Here is a 12,171-nt window from a genome sequence, read left to right as displayed (position 1 = left end):
GGAGAGAGGACGAGTGACGGAATCCTAGAACAAGGCTGATTCACCATCAAAACATCGGGCACCCGAGGTAAGACAACTTCTTTTGTTGTTGTTTTGATCTAAAGAGTCTGAGTAGACTAGGTAAACTAAAGAGTCTTGAGTAGACTAGACTAAAAGTCGCATAAACTAAAAAAAAAAAGGTCAGCGACCTACAGGTAACTAAGTCGGGGACTTAGGAAATAGGTCAGGGACCTACAGGTAACCAAGTCGGGGACTTTGGAAATAGGTCAGGGACCTACAGGTAACCAAGTCAGGGACTTTGGAAATAGGTCAGAGACCTACAGCGAACTATAAGAATAAATAATAGATACCGTGAGTGTCTTACAGTGTAAAGGAGGGCCGAAGCCTAACGGTACACTGTATAAAGACCAGTTGCTCAGGTGAACTCCATACAAACTGGTTGGCTCACAGAAAGAAAAATGGGGACATGCTGTATTAAGATCGAGTAGATACCTCTGGAGGGAGACGTAAAATGCATGCACTCAAAAGGCGCGGATAACATAAAATATTTGAAAAAATGGGAAAAGAAACACGGAATCAAGGGAAAACTAACAGCGACAGCATGTAGAAGGTAAGCTGATACTCCCAAAAAAGTTTATAAAGATATGTGGCCCTTTTGAGCCATGGGGTAAACCATGGCTCAACAGGAGGGATGGTATCTATAATAAACTAAGCCGGCATTCCCCTGTGGCAAACTACTAAAAAAAACTTTTTCGGATTGCTGAACGGGCCTGAATACACCTCAGCCATTGCAGAAGGATGAGACCTTTGCCTGAACCACATCGCACAGACATACCAGATTAAGTAAGCCGGCATTCCCCTGTGGTGAAGTCTGGCTACAAAGGGAGGTGATACCGATAGGGGTGCTTGTCTCACACCAGTGAAGAAACTAACAACACCCAGGCGGTTTAGTTTCTGGTGAGCTTATTTTTGGTATATCTGTGGACAGACAGTACAGCTAAAATTGCTCCGGACAGCATCACATGGCATCCATTCAGGAGGATAGGACCCTGCGGCCTGAGAGCGATGACTGAAACACCACCCCCTTATGCAACAACAACAATTGTGATTAATATGATTTTCCTCATGATGATTCTTTTGTTTTTTGTTTTTTTCCTTTTTTATGTTATACTTTGTATAAACAGGAGGGATATGATGGGGAAAAAGGATTTGTTTCTTCCTCTTGTTTGCATTGTGGCTCTGGAAAGGCTCTTGTCCGAAAAGTTTCCTTTGTTGTCTGTCTTATTTGCAAGTGATTCTTTCCGCATCTAATTGACGACTCCCAGGTGTCCTTATCTTGTGACCTACAACCAACGCTGTATTACCACACAAAAGCAGATACAAAGGGAATGGGGGTGACTGTCAACTGTTTGTCAACTGTATAAAAGCTGCCCTGAGAGAAAAGAAGGACTGTGCAGGGGAGAATGGAAAGATGAGGATGGGTGAGACAAGGACTGCTGGGAAGCCAGGCTGGGGAGAGCCCGGCTGGGGCGAGAACTGCTGGAGGACTGCTGGAAAGCCATGCTGGAGGACTGCTGGATGGACGGACGGACGGACGGACGGACGGATGAATGACGGATGGACGGTCTGATGAATGATGGACGGATGGAGGTCTTCTTTGCTCCTCAGAAGAACTGCCAGATAGGTCATGACATAAAAATTAATGTCTTGGATCTCTATGCTGTTCTTTTCTCTCTGCTGCTCTCCTTTCACTAAAACCTCTGAGCCTGTTTCTGTCTGAAGTTTTTTTTTCCCTTTAAAGCAAAGTTTTTCCTTCCTAGCTAATGTGGGGATTGTTGGGTTCTGTATATAATATTGTAAAGTTCTGCTGTAAGGACTTTAATGTGTTAAGTGCCATGAAATAACCTGTGTTGTGATATTGCGCTTTATAAATAAAATTGAATTGAATTCAAATTCCACATTACAGAGGCCATCCTGACACAAGGATTACTGATGTATGTCAGAAGGGCTCTTTTATGGCGACAAACCGGCAGAAAATTAGGACTGATTCCACATTGCCACTCAGCTCCACAAAACATTTAGGGTCTGTTGACTTATTGTTTTGGTTTCACATCCCGCAGTTTTACTGTTTGGTCTCATTAAGGTCAAAACCTTAAAATATCTTGTCATCATGAGAAACCAGTGCTTAAGCACACAGATACAGTGTTAGCATGGAGAAAAAAGGTCACAAATAAAAGAAATCCGATGAAATGATCAATTTAATGTTCAACACATCTAATTTAAGGCATTTTCACTCCGGAACATCCGGACTAAGATTAGTGTTTTTACTACATTGTACGAGATGTTAGATGTTGATAATTGTGGCGTACAAGAGGAAAACATGACCTGATGGTGGCGGCAAAATACAATTTTATTTAGTCATCAAAAGTGCAAGAATGGATTTTCCCACACAACCTTTAACATCACGCAAGAACATGTTTGTTTGCAACTGTATCAGGTTCTTAAAAAGTAGGTCAGTACGAACAGTAAAACATCACATTTACGTTAAATCGTGTCTTTTCTGCGTGAAATACTCTGAACTTTGGGCTGTACAGTTTGACCAGGAGCCCTTTGATGGTGGAGCACTGGTCTATTATTGAAGCTTTTGTGTGGATGCTGTATTGTTTACTGGGCGGTCTCTTGATTGTCAGCGGGAGGCCAGGGGTGAGGGGCTGTGGGGGTGGGCTTGAATTGTGTGTGTGTGTGTGTGTGTGTGTGTGTGTGTGTGTGTGTGTGTGTGTGTGTGTGTGTGTGTGTGTGTGTGTGTGTGTGTGTGTGTGTGTGTGTGTGCTGACATGGACCTTCTGCAATGACATTCAGTTGGATGACTGGTGGTGGCACCAAGGACAGAGAGTGGAGAGCCAAAGAGAGGAAGAGACTGAAGGAGCCATGAAGAGCGACTAAACAAAAAAGTCTAGAGAAGATAAACAATTGCAAAGAAAAACCAAAGAAGAATAGATAAAGTGTGACAAACGAGGACATCGAGGACGAACACAGATAATCGGACCGACTGAAATGGAATCAAAGAGGCTGAGACAAACTTGGGATTATCAGTAACAGATCACAGAAGTGGACAAACATGGACTAGTCTGCAGGCCTGCACGCACATACCCAAACACACACACACACACACACACACACACACACACACACACACACACACACACACACACACACACACACACACACACACACACACACACACACACACACACACACACACACACACACACACACACATTTGGTCTCCTGTAGCAAGTCTGGGCAGTGGACAGGTGTCAGCATGCAGGAGTCTCCAGGTGCCGTTGGTGTAGACGGCAGCTACGCCAGTAACGTTCCCGCCTTTCTCACCAAGCTGTGGACGCTGGTGGAGGACCCCGAAACCAATCACCTGATCTGCTGGAGCGCTGTGAGTCTGTCTTTCCAACACACAGTGCACAATGCTGTAGTGAATGTAGTTATTCTGAGAGTTTTATTTGCGGTGCAGCATAGAGTCCCTTTCAAAGGGTCACGAGAGAAATCAGGAGGGGCGTAAGAAGAAAGAGGAGGAAAAATCTCTATTCATTTTTTCAAACTATGCCCAAGTCTTCTCTTTTAATATTGGATCATTTTACGTCTTTGGGCATGGAACAGTTATTTAATGAACCCATTTAGAACCCAGTTTAGAAGTAGAATTACCTTTTGGTGGAAGTGCTAACAGCTCATCGACACTTGAAATATGACTCAGGGCCTCAACTATATTTTCATATTTTTCTATTTTTGATAAGTGGTCTGAAAAAGGGTCTGAAATCCTCCTCTGGAGTGATCCTTTGAACTTGTTGTATTTAACTGCTTGTTTTAATCCAATCTGGAGCAGTCTGTGCATTAATTAAATATTCTAACAGCACCACTTTAAAACTGTTGTTGTTCAGGGTTCATACAGTTTAAAAATGGTTCATTAACTCATTTTGTTTTTGATATCTGGTGCTTTATTTTTGACGTTTGATTCAAAGATAAGTGGCTAATTTTAAAATTCACTTTCATTGTAACACAAATTGTTGGTAAACTCAGTGCCGACGGTAAAATAAGATAGTTACATCAAAGTTGTTGTTTTTTATGTGAAGAGAATTGGAATGGCATAGTTGATACGATAAAACAGAAACTTTATCTTGAACTGAATTTGTTTCCTTTATTTTTCTTGAGTTGTGAACTGCATCATTGATGTGTGACACACAGACGAGCCTGCACAGCTTCTCTGTTCTCCGTCAGAGGGACACAAACACATGCCGTCCAGTCCCATGATATCTGTAGTGAGAGCAGCCTCAGTTGTTATCAGATTCATCAGATCCACAACTGTTTTCACAGCAGAGCTGAGCTACTGCAGCTGCTTAGTAAGGCTGAGAGAGAGATCATGACTCATCACTGACAGACGGAAAGAGTCCGTTTGATTGGCTGACTGAAAAGAATTTGCACTGTGGGGAAAATATACTAACTCCTCGCAAAGCTCCTGTCATTATTCAAGTAACTTTATTTAAAATGCCTTATCCGTCTCTGCTGCAGTGACAGGTGATGACACGTATTCACAACAGTTATGTTGCACATCATCTGAGAAACTGGAAGTTTAAGAAATCCAGAAAAGACTCAAATAAACATAAAATGTCTCCAAACAGGTCGTGCAGAATAATCTGTAATCTGCAAAACAGTGTTGGAAAGGCCCAGCATTTCCTTTTATATTCACATGCATATTATTATTGCTCATCATGTGCATTAGGTATATTATTTTATTTGTTTTGGTGCTATTAAGTGATGATGTTTATTGAATGAATTGACAAGCTTTTTAAATAGACAGACTGAATCTGATGGCAGATTGAGATAAACAGCTGCTGTCTCCTCAGTTTTCTGCAGCAGCTCTGCGATCTTTGGAGCACTTGGAAGCTCATTTCATCCTCCTTTGAACAGAATATATATATAGGGTTGATATCCAGGCTGATTCTGAGGAGTTCATAACACAATGCATCAGTCACTGAACAGTTTGTAATTCCACATTCCTGAGTGTGTTTTCTGTTTCAGACTGGGACGAGCTTTCATGTGTTTGACCAGGGACGCTTCGCCAAGGAAGTTCTGCCAAAGTACTTTAAACACAACAACATGGCGAGCTTCGTCCGACAGCTCAACATGTGTGAGTACATTCTCCTCTTCTCTCCTTCACTCTCTTCTCCCAACGACAGAATTTATGATGTCTTCTTGTGTGTGTGTGTGTGTGTGTGTGTGTGTGTGTGTGTGTGTGTGTGTGTGTGTGTGTGTGTGTGTGTGTGTGTGTGTGTGTGTGTGTGTGTGTGTGTGTGTGTGTGTTTTACAGACGGTTTCCGTAAGGTGGTGAACATCGAGCAGAGTGGCCTGGTGAAGCCTGAGAGAGACGACACAGAGTTCCAACATCTGTACTTCCTCCAGGGTCATGAGCACATGCTGGAACACATCAAGAGGAAGGTACGACGCACGGGAAGACATCTCAAAGACAAACTGAGTTCCTTAGGATGTAGATAGAATAGACATGTTTGTAATTGGATGAAGTGCTCATGTAACTCTACTGTAACCCACACTGGATTTATTTTATTTCACACATTAAGGATATCAACCTTCCCGGGATAACGAAGTTCCTAAGCCAGTAAAGATTAGGATGTTTTAGCCGAGATTTCGTTTTTCAGTGCACATGCAGGAAGCATATTTATCCATGCATGCACCCATCCATTATCTATAAAGGGAGGCCGGGGCCAGCTGACATTGGGCCAACATGCTGCATAGGTCGCCAGTCCAGTGCAGAGCTAACACTGAAAAACAGAAAACCATCCACACTCACATTCACACCCACAGACAACACGCATATCTTTGGACTGTTGGAGGAAACCGGGGATGTAGTCCTAAATCACACATTCACAAACAACACTAAGGTCATTATGTTTGTATCTGCACAAAGCTAATCTAAGCAGAGATCCAAGAGGCTTTTTTCTGCGCTTGCATCGAGTTGCTATTTTTGTGGTTCAACATGAATCTGACTGCGACCAGATGGGTGAACGGCATGTCAATAAAGATGCACTCGTGCAGAGCAATTTTGGTGTCATTGTTGAGGTGAAATCACGTTTGCTTTACCACCAACTCAAACCAGGTCTAAAAGCAGCGCAGCCGACCAAGTGCTGTTTTCGTGGCTTCGGTCCAGTTAATGATAACAGGAAAGTTTGAGTGCAACTTTGTGATTCAGTGAACCATATAAAAAATGAAGCTGACTCTTGTCTATTGAATTGGATATTAACACAAAACATCAGTTTATTTATTAACAACACAAAATCAGTTTGTTTATCAACACACATCAGTTTATTTATTAACACCACAACATCCATTTATTTATTGACACCACAACATCAGTTTATTTATTAACACACAACATCAGTTTATTTATTAATACCACATCAGTTTATTTATTAACACCAAAACATTAGTTTATTTATAAACAAACAACATTAGTTTATTTATTAACAAACAACATCAGTTTATTTATTAACATGCAACATCAGTTTATTTATTAACACCAAAACATTAGTTTATTTATTAACAAACAACATCAGTTTATTTATGAAAACCACATCAGTTTATTTATTAACATGCAACATCAGTTTATTTATTAACACACATCAGTTTATTTATTAACACCACATCAGTTTATTTATTAACACCACATCAGTTTATTTGTTAACACCAAAATATTAGTTTTATTTATTGACAAACAACATCAGTTTATTTATTAACATGCAACATCAGTTATTTTATTAACATGCAACATCAGTTTATTTATTAACACAGCATCAGTTTATTTATTAACAACACATCAGTTTATTTATTAACACACATCAGTTTATTTATTAATACCACATCAGTTTATTTATTAACACCAAAACATTAGTTTATTTATAAACAAACAACATTAGTTTATTTATTAACAAACAACATCAGTTTATTTATTAACACACATCAGTTTATTTATTAATACCACATCAGTTTATTTATTAACACCAAAACATTAGTTTATTTATAAACAAACAACATTCATTTATTTATTAACATGCAACATCAGTTTATTTATTAACACACATCAGTTTATTTATTAATACCACATCAGTTTATTTATTAACACCAAAACATTAGTTTATTTATAAACAAACAACATTAGTTTATTTATTAACAAACAACATCAGTTTATTTATGAAAACCACATCAGTTTATTTATTAACATGCAACATCAGTTTATTTATTAACACAGCATCAGTTTATTTATTAACAACACATCAGTTTATTTATTAACACACATCAGTTTATTTATTAATACCACATCAGTTTATTTATTAACACCAAAACATTAGTTTATTTATAAACAAACAACATTAGTTTATTTATTAACAAACAACATCAGTTTATTTATTAACACAGCATCAGTTTATTTATTAACAACACATCAGTTTATTTATTAACACAACATCAGTTTATTTATTAATACCACATCAGTTTGTTTATTAACACCAAAACATTAGTTTATTTATAAACAAACAACATCAGTTTATTTATTAACACAGCATCAGTTTATTTATTAACAACACATCAGTTTATTTATTAACACACATCAGTTTATTTATTAATACCACATCAGTTTATTTATTAACACCAAAACATTAGTTTATTTATAAACAAACAACATTAGTTTATTTATTAACAAACAACATCAGTTTATTTATTAACATGCAACATCAGTTTATTTATTAACACCAAAACATTAGTTTATTTATTAACAAACAACATCAGTTTATTTATGAAAACCACATCAGTTTATTTATTAACATGCAACATCAGTTTATTTATTAACACCACATCAGTTTATTTATTAACACCACATCAGTTTATTTGTTAACACCAAAATATTAGTTTTATTTATTGACAAACAACATCAGTTTATTTATTAACATGCAACATCAGTTATTTTATTAACATGCAACATCAGTTTATTTATTAACACAGCATCAGTTTATTTATTAACAACACATCAGTTTATTTATTAACACACATCAGTTTATTTATTAACACACAACATCAGTTTATTTATTGACAACATCAATTAATTTATTAAAACCACATCAGTTTATTTATTAACAACATCCGCTTATTTATTAACACCATATAAGTTTATTTATTAACACCACATCAGTTTATTTATTAATTCAATTCAATTCAATTTTATTTATATAGCACTAAATCACAACACAGCTTATTTCATGGCACTTAACATATTAAAGTCTTTACAGCAGAACTTTACAGCACTATACAGAGAAACCCAACAATTCAACAATTTCCACATAAGCTAGGAGGGAAAAAACTCCTCTTTAAGGGAGAAAAACCTCCAACAGAGGGAAGAAAAACTCCCTTTAACAGGAAGAAACCTCCGACAGAACCAGACTCAGAGGTGGGCGGAGCATCTGTTAACAGAACCAGGATCAGAGGTGGGCAGAGCATCTGTTAACAGAACCAGGCTCAGAAGTGGGCGGAGCATCTGTTAACGGAACCAGACTCAAAGGTGGGCGGAGCATCTGTTAACAGAACCAGGCTCAGAGGTGGGCGGAGCATCTGTTAACAGAACCAGGATCAGAGGTGGGCGGAGCATCTGCCTCGACCGGTAGGGATGAGGGGAGAGCAGAGAGAGAAAAGGACAGCATAGAGCAGGGGTATTCAACTAAAATTTAAAGAGGTCCAGTTAGAGAAAATGTCTTGAAGCTAAGGTCCAGAAGATCATGATGTCTAACTATTTAGTGTGATATATATTTAAGTAGCCTAGTAGTTTTATCAACATCTGTATGTAATCAATACCTGACTGTCAAATCAAATGAATTCAGTACAATTCAAAAACTTTTTGACAATATTTATTTATATTTATTGTCATGTAACAGAACTGAACATATATGTATGACTGCAGATGTGTATAATGTTCTCTCATTAACTAAATAAAAGTAGGGCTGCATTTCAAAATAAGAGAAAATAAATAAAATGTGAAAATTGTGCACATTCAAATAAAGTGTTTAACTTCAGAAAAATAAAATAAAGGGAGGAAAAGCTTGAATTTCCCCTTTTCTGTTTCACATTTTGACTCAAGTCTCAACCAATTTTACAGATAATAAATCTCAACACATCTTAACAATTGAACAGTTTTAGAGTATCACTCTCTTCCCCTCTTATATCCCACTGCTCCACTGTGTTGCTCAGTGAGAGAATTGAGCTCTAGCTTGTCCTGCCAGGATTTTAAAGCTGGGTTGGGTTAGGATTCGGGTTAGTAGGCTTGAATGGAGTCAGAGCCGTTCTCATCCACATGTGGAGGAGCTCATTGGTGAGTCTGGATCCATATTTAGTTTTGATTGTGTTCATTGTGGAGAACACTGCCTCACAGTTATATGTGGAGCCAAACATGGTCCAGATGTTGAGGGCTTCTTTCCTCAGACCTGGGAAAGCTGTCTCAGGGACCATTTGGAGCCAGAAAGTGGACGGGTCAGTGCTTACAAACTGCTCTTTCAGGCCCACATCTGCTTGGAGATCAACCAATTACATCTGGAGAGGCCCAGCATTGACCCATTTAAAGTGCTGTGTGACTTCCTTTGAGAACCCGCTGACATCTGTGATGAGAAATGGGTTCTGAAGGAACATGGTGAGCTGCTGTCCAAAGCTGAAGCTGTCAAAACGGTTGCTGAAGTTTACAATCAGCTTATCAATAAAGTCAACAAAAGAAGACATCTCTGTCCCTGAACCTGTCCCTGCACTGCTGGAAGTGTCCACAGTCTCCCTGCAGGTCTTCCTTCAACACCTCAAGTTTCCTCTGAAAGGAGCAGACAGCTGTCATCAGTTCACAAATTGAATTGTCCTCAAATTCAGTTCATTCAGATGTGAAGTGACATCAACCAAAAAGGCCACATTATCCATCTGTTCCTCATTTTATAAAAAGAGAGAAAACTGTGTTGCCTTCCTAGCTCTTCAAAGAAGATGCTGCTTCCCTCCTGATGGACCAAAGCGTGCTAACACCCTGCCTTTGCTGAGCCATCTCACATTGTTGTGCAGCAAAAGATCATCAGCATTAGCATCAACTTCTCTGAGGAATTGCCTGAGCATGCGATGCTGGTAGGAAGAGGATGCCCTGAGAAAATGGATCATCTTCATCATTGTATTCATCACTTCAGCATGCTCATGTGACAGATTGATGAATGAATTCTCAGGATTGTCCTCTTTCAGTGTTGCTCCAGCTCCTTTCTCTCTCCATCATAGCAGCGGCTCCATCTGTAGTTATTGAAACCACTTGTTTCGGCTCTGTTCCTCTCTTTGTTAACATCTTAATGGCCAGGTAGATGTCTTCTCCTCTTGTCCTGGTCTGAAGGGGAGTGACACCTAACAGGTCTTCACACAACGCTTTCTGGTCTGTGTTGAAAAACCTGACATCCTCTAACAGCTGAGCATCATCACACATGTCAGTGGACTCGTCCACAGCTCAGCCTCCACATGGTGCCTCATGCATGGCTTCATCGAGCTGGGTTAGCACGCCCTGACTTAATATTTCACTTCTCTTTGTGGCAGATGATGCTGACGTGGGTATTTGCTTTATTTTATCACAAAGCTCTTGTTCTGTTTTCCCTCAAGTTGTGTTTCAGCTGCTGCACTCATGCATTCTTTGACAACCCCTCCATCAGCAAATGGCTTTTTGTGTTGACCCAAAATCTAAGCAGCTCTGAGGGAACCCTCGTGAGCACGTTGTTGGGTGGATGTGTTGTTGGGTGGATGTGTGGCTCAGGATCTTGGTGGACTGGTCATATCGGGCTCTGAGACTGCTTATGTTCTGGGATCTCACCTCAGATTTGAGTGGGTATGTTTGTTCAAAACCTTTATGTTTTGTCTCATAATGGCGTTTCACATTGGCACTCTTAATGAGTGCCATGGTTTCTGAACACGAGACACACTGGTTTAGTGCTCCCAGTGGGAAGTGAACAGAAACGAGTCTGTCCTTTCCAGATTAAATGCTCTATTTTCGCTGTCCACTTTTCTTTTTTTGGAGAGCGCCATTTGTTCCTTCTTTTTCTCAACTTTCTCCGTCTCACTTGTCTTTTTCTCAACTTTCTCCGGGACAGTCATCTGTTTCGCTCCCTTTCTCCAGCTCAGTTTCTCTCCCTTTGTTTTCGCTTCATGTATCGCTATCTTTCTTTTCCTTTCTACCGTCTTTTCATGTGTAACTTGCCTCTCACTGTCATCTGTCTGCACTGTAGAGTCACAATGTTTATCGCCTGGAATGCACAGACTTGATTGGCTGAGTAGTATCACGCGGGATGGCTTAATTTGCATGCAATTGGTTTGTGCGTTTCCTCAGCCAATAAACCACTACCGTAAAGACTACAAAAACTGCGCCGGTTAAATTAGAAGTGCCCCGTGAAGTTTTAAATTCTAAACTTCTGTTTTGGCTCTAGGTCCGGGTCCGTATGGGACGGCTTCTGGGTCCGGACCCGGACCGCGGTCTGCCTGTTAGTGACCTATGGCATAGAGATACAAGACATGAACTGTTGGTAGCGCCGACAATCACAGAGCAGAGACATGCCGCTCCATGACGGGACATCTGGAAAAGAAAGAACAGAAACTACACGAGCGAAGGAACTGAATGGAGACAACAGATAATAATAAGAAACTATGGGAGAGAAAAAGATACGTTCTGTCAGGATGATGTGGTTCCATACGTTCTGTCAGGATGATGTGGTTCTATAAGATCTGTCAGGATGTTGTGGTTCTAATAAAATCTGTCAGGATGATGTGGTTCTATACGATCTGTCAGGATGATGTGGTTCTATAAAATCTCTAAGATAGGATGGAACCTGGTCATGAAGAACTTTGTAAGTCAGCAAGAGAATTTAAAATTCTATTCTTGATTTAACAGGAAGTCAATGAAGAGAAGCTAAAACAGGAGAAATATAATCTCTAAATCCCATCAGGACTCTTGCTGCAGCATTTTGGATCAGCTGCAGGTTTTTAATGAGTAATTTGGACATCCTAACAACAAGGAATTACAATAATCTAGTCTAGAAGTAACAAAGACAT

The 12,171-nt window shown here is 39.4% G+C and overlaps 1 protein-coding gene across 1 annotated transcript in view; it reads left to right on the top strand.

The window, feature by feature from the left end:
* Positions 1–3,322: 3,322 nt before the first annotated feature.
* Positions 3,323–12,171, top strand: part of hsf4 (heat shock transcription factor 4) — a 31,526-nt gene continuing 22,677 nt past the window's right edge. Inside the window, 3 exon segments of the mRNA XM_069719406.1 lie at positions 3,323–3,448; positions 5,089–5,197; positions 5,378–5,505. Of these exon segments, the coding sequence (XP_069575507.1) occupies positions 3,323–3,448; positions 5,089–5,197; positions 5,378–5,505 (363 nt within the window).

The sequence above is a fragment of the Brachyistius frenatus genome, unplaced genomic scaffold, assembly GCF_029030835.1.
Source record: "Brachyistius frenatus isolate BFR_SWC_R1_liver_20210118 unplaced genomic scaffold, ASM2903083v1 Contig_214, whole genome shotgun sequence".
NCBI lineage: Eukaryota > Metazoa > Chordata > Actinopteri > Embiotocidae > Brachyistius > Brachyistius frenatus.
The sequence above is the reverse complement of the archived record's forward strand: the minus strand, read 5'-3'. Positions and strand labels throughout refer to the sequence as shown.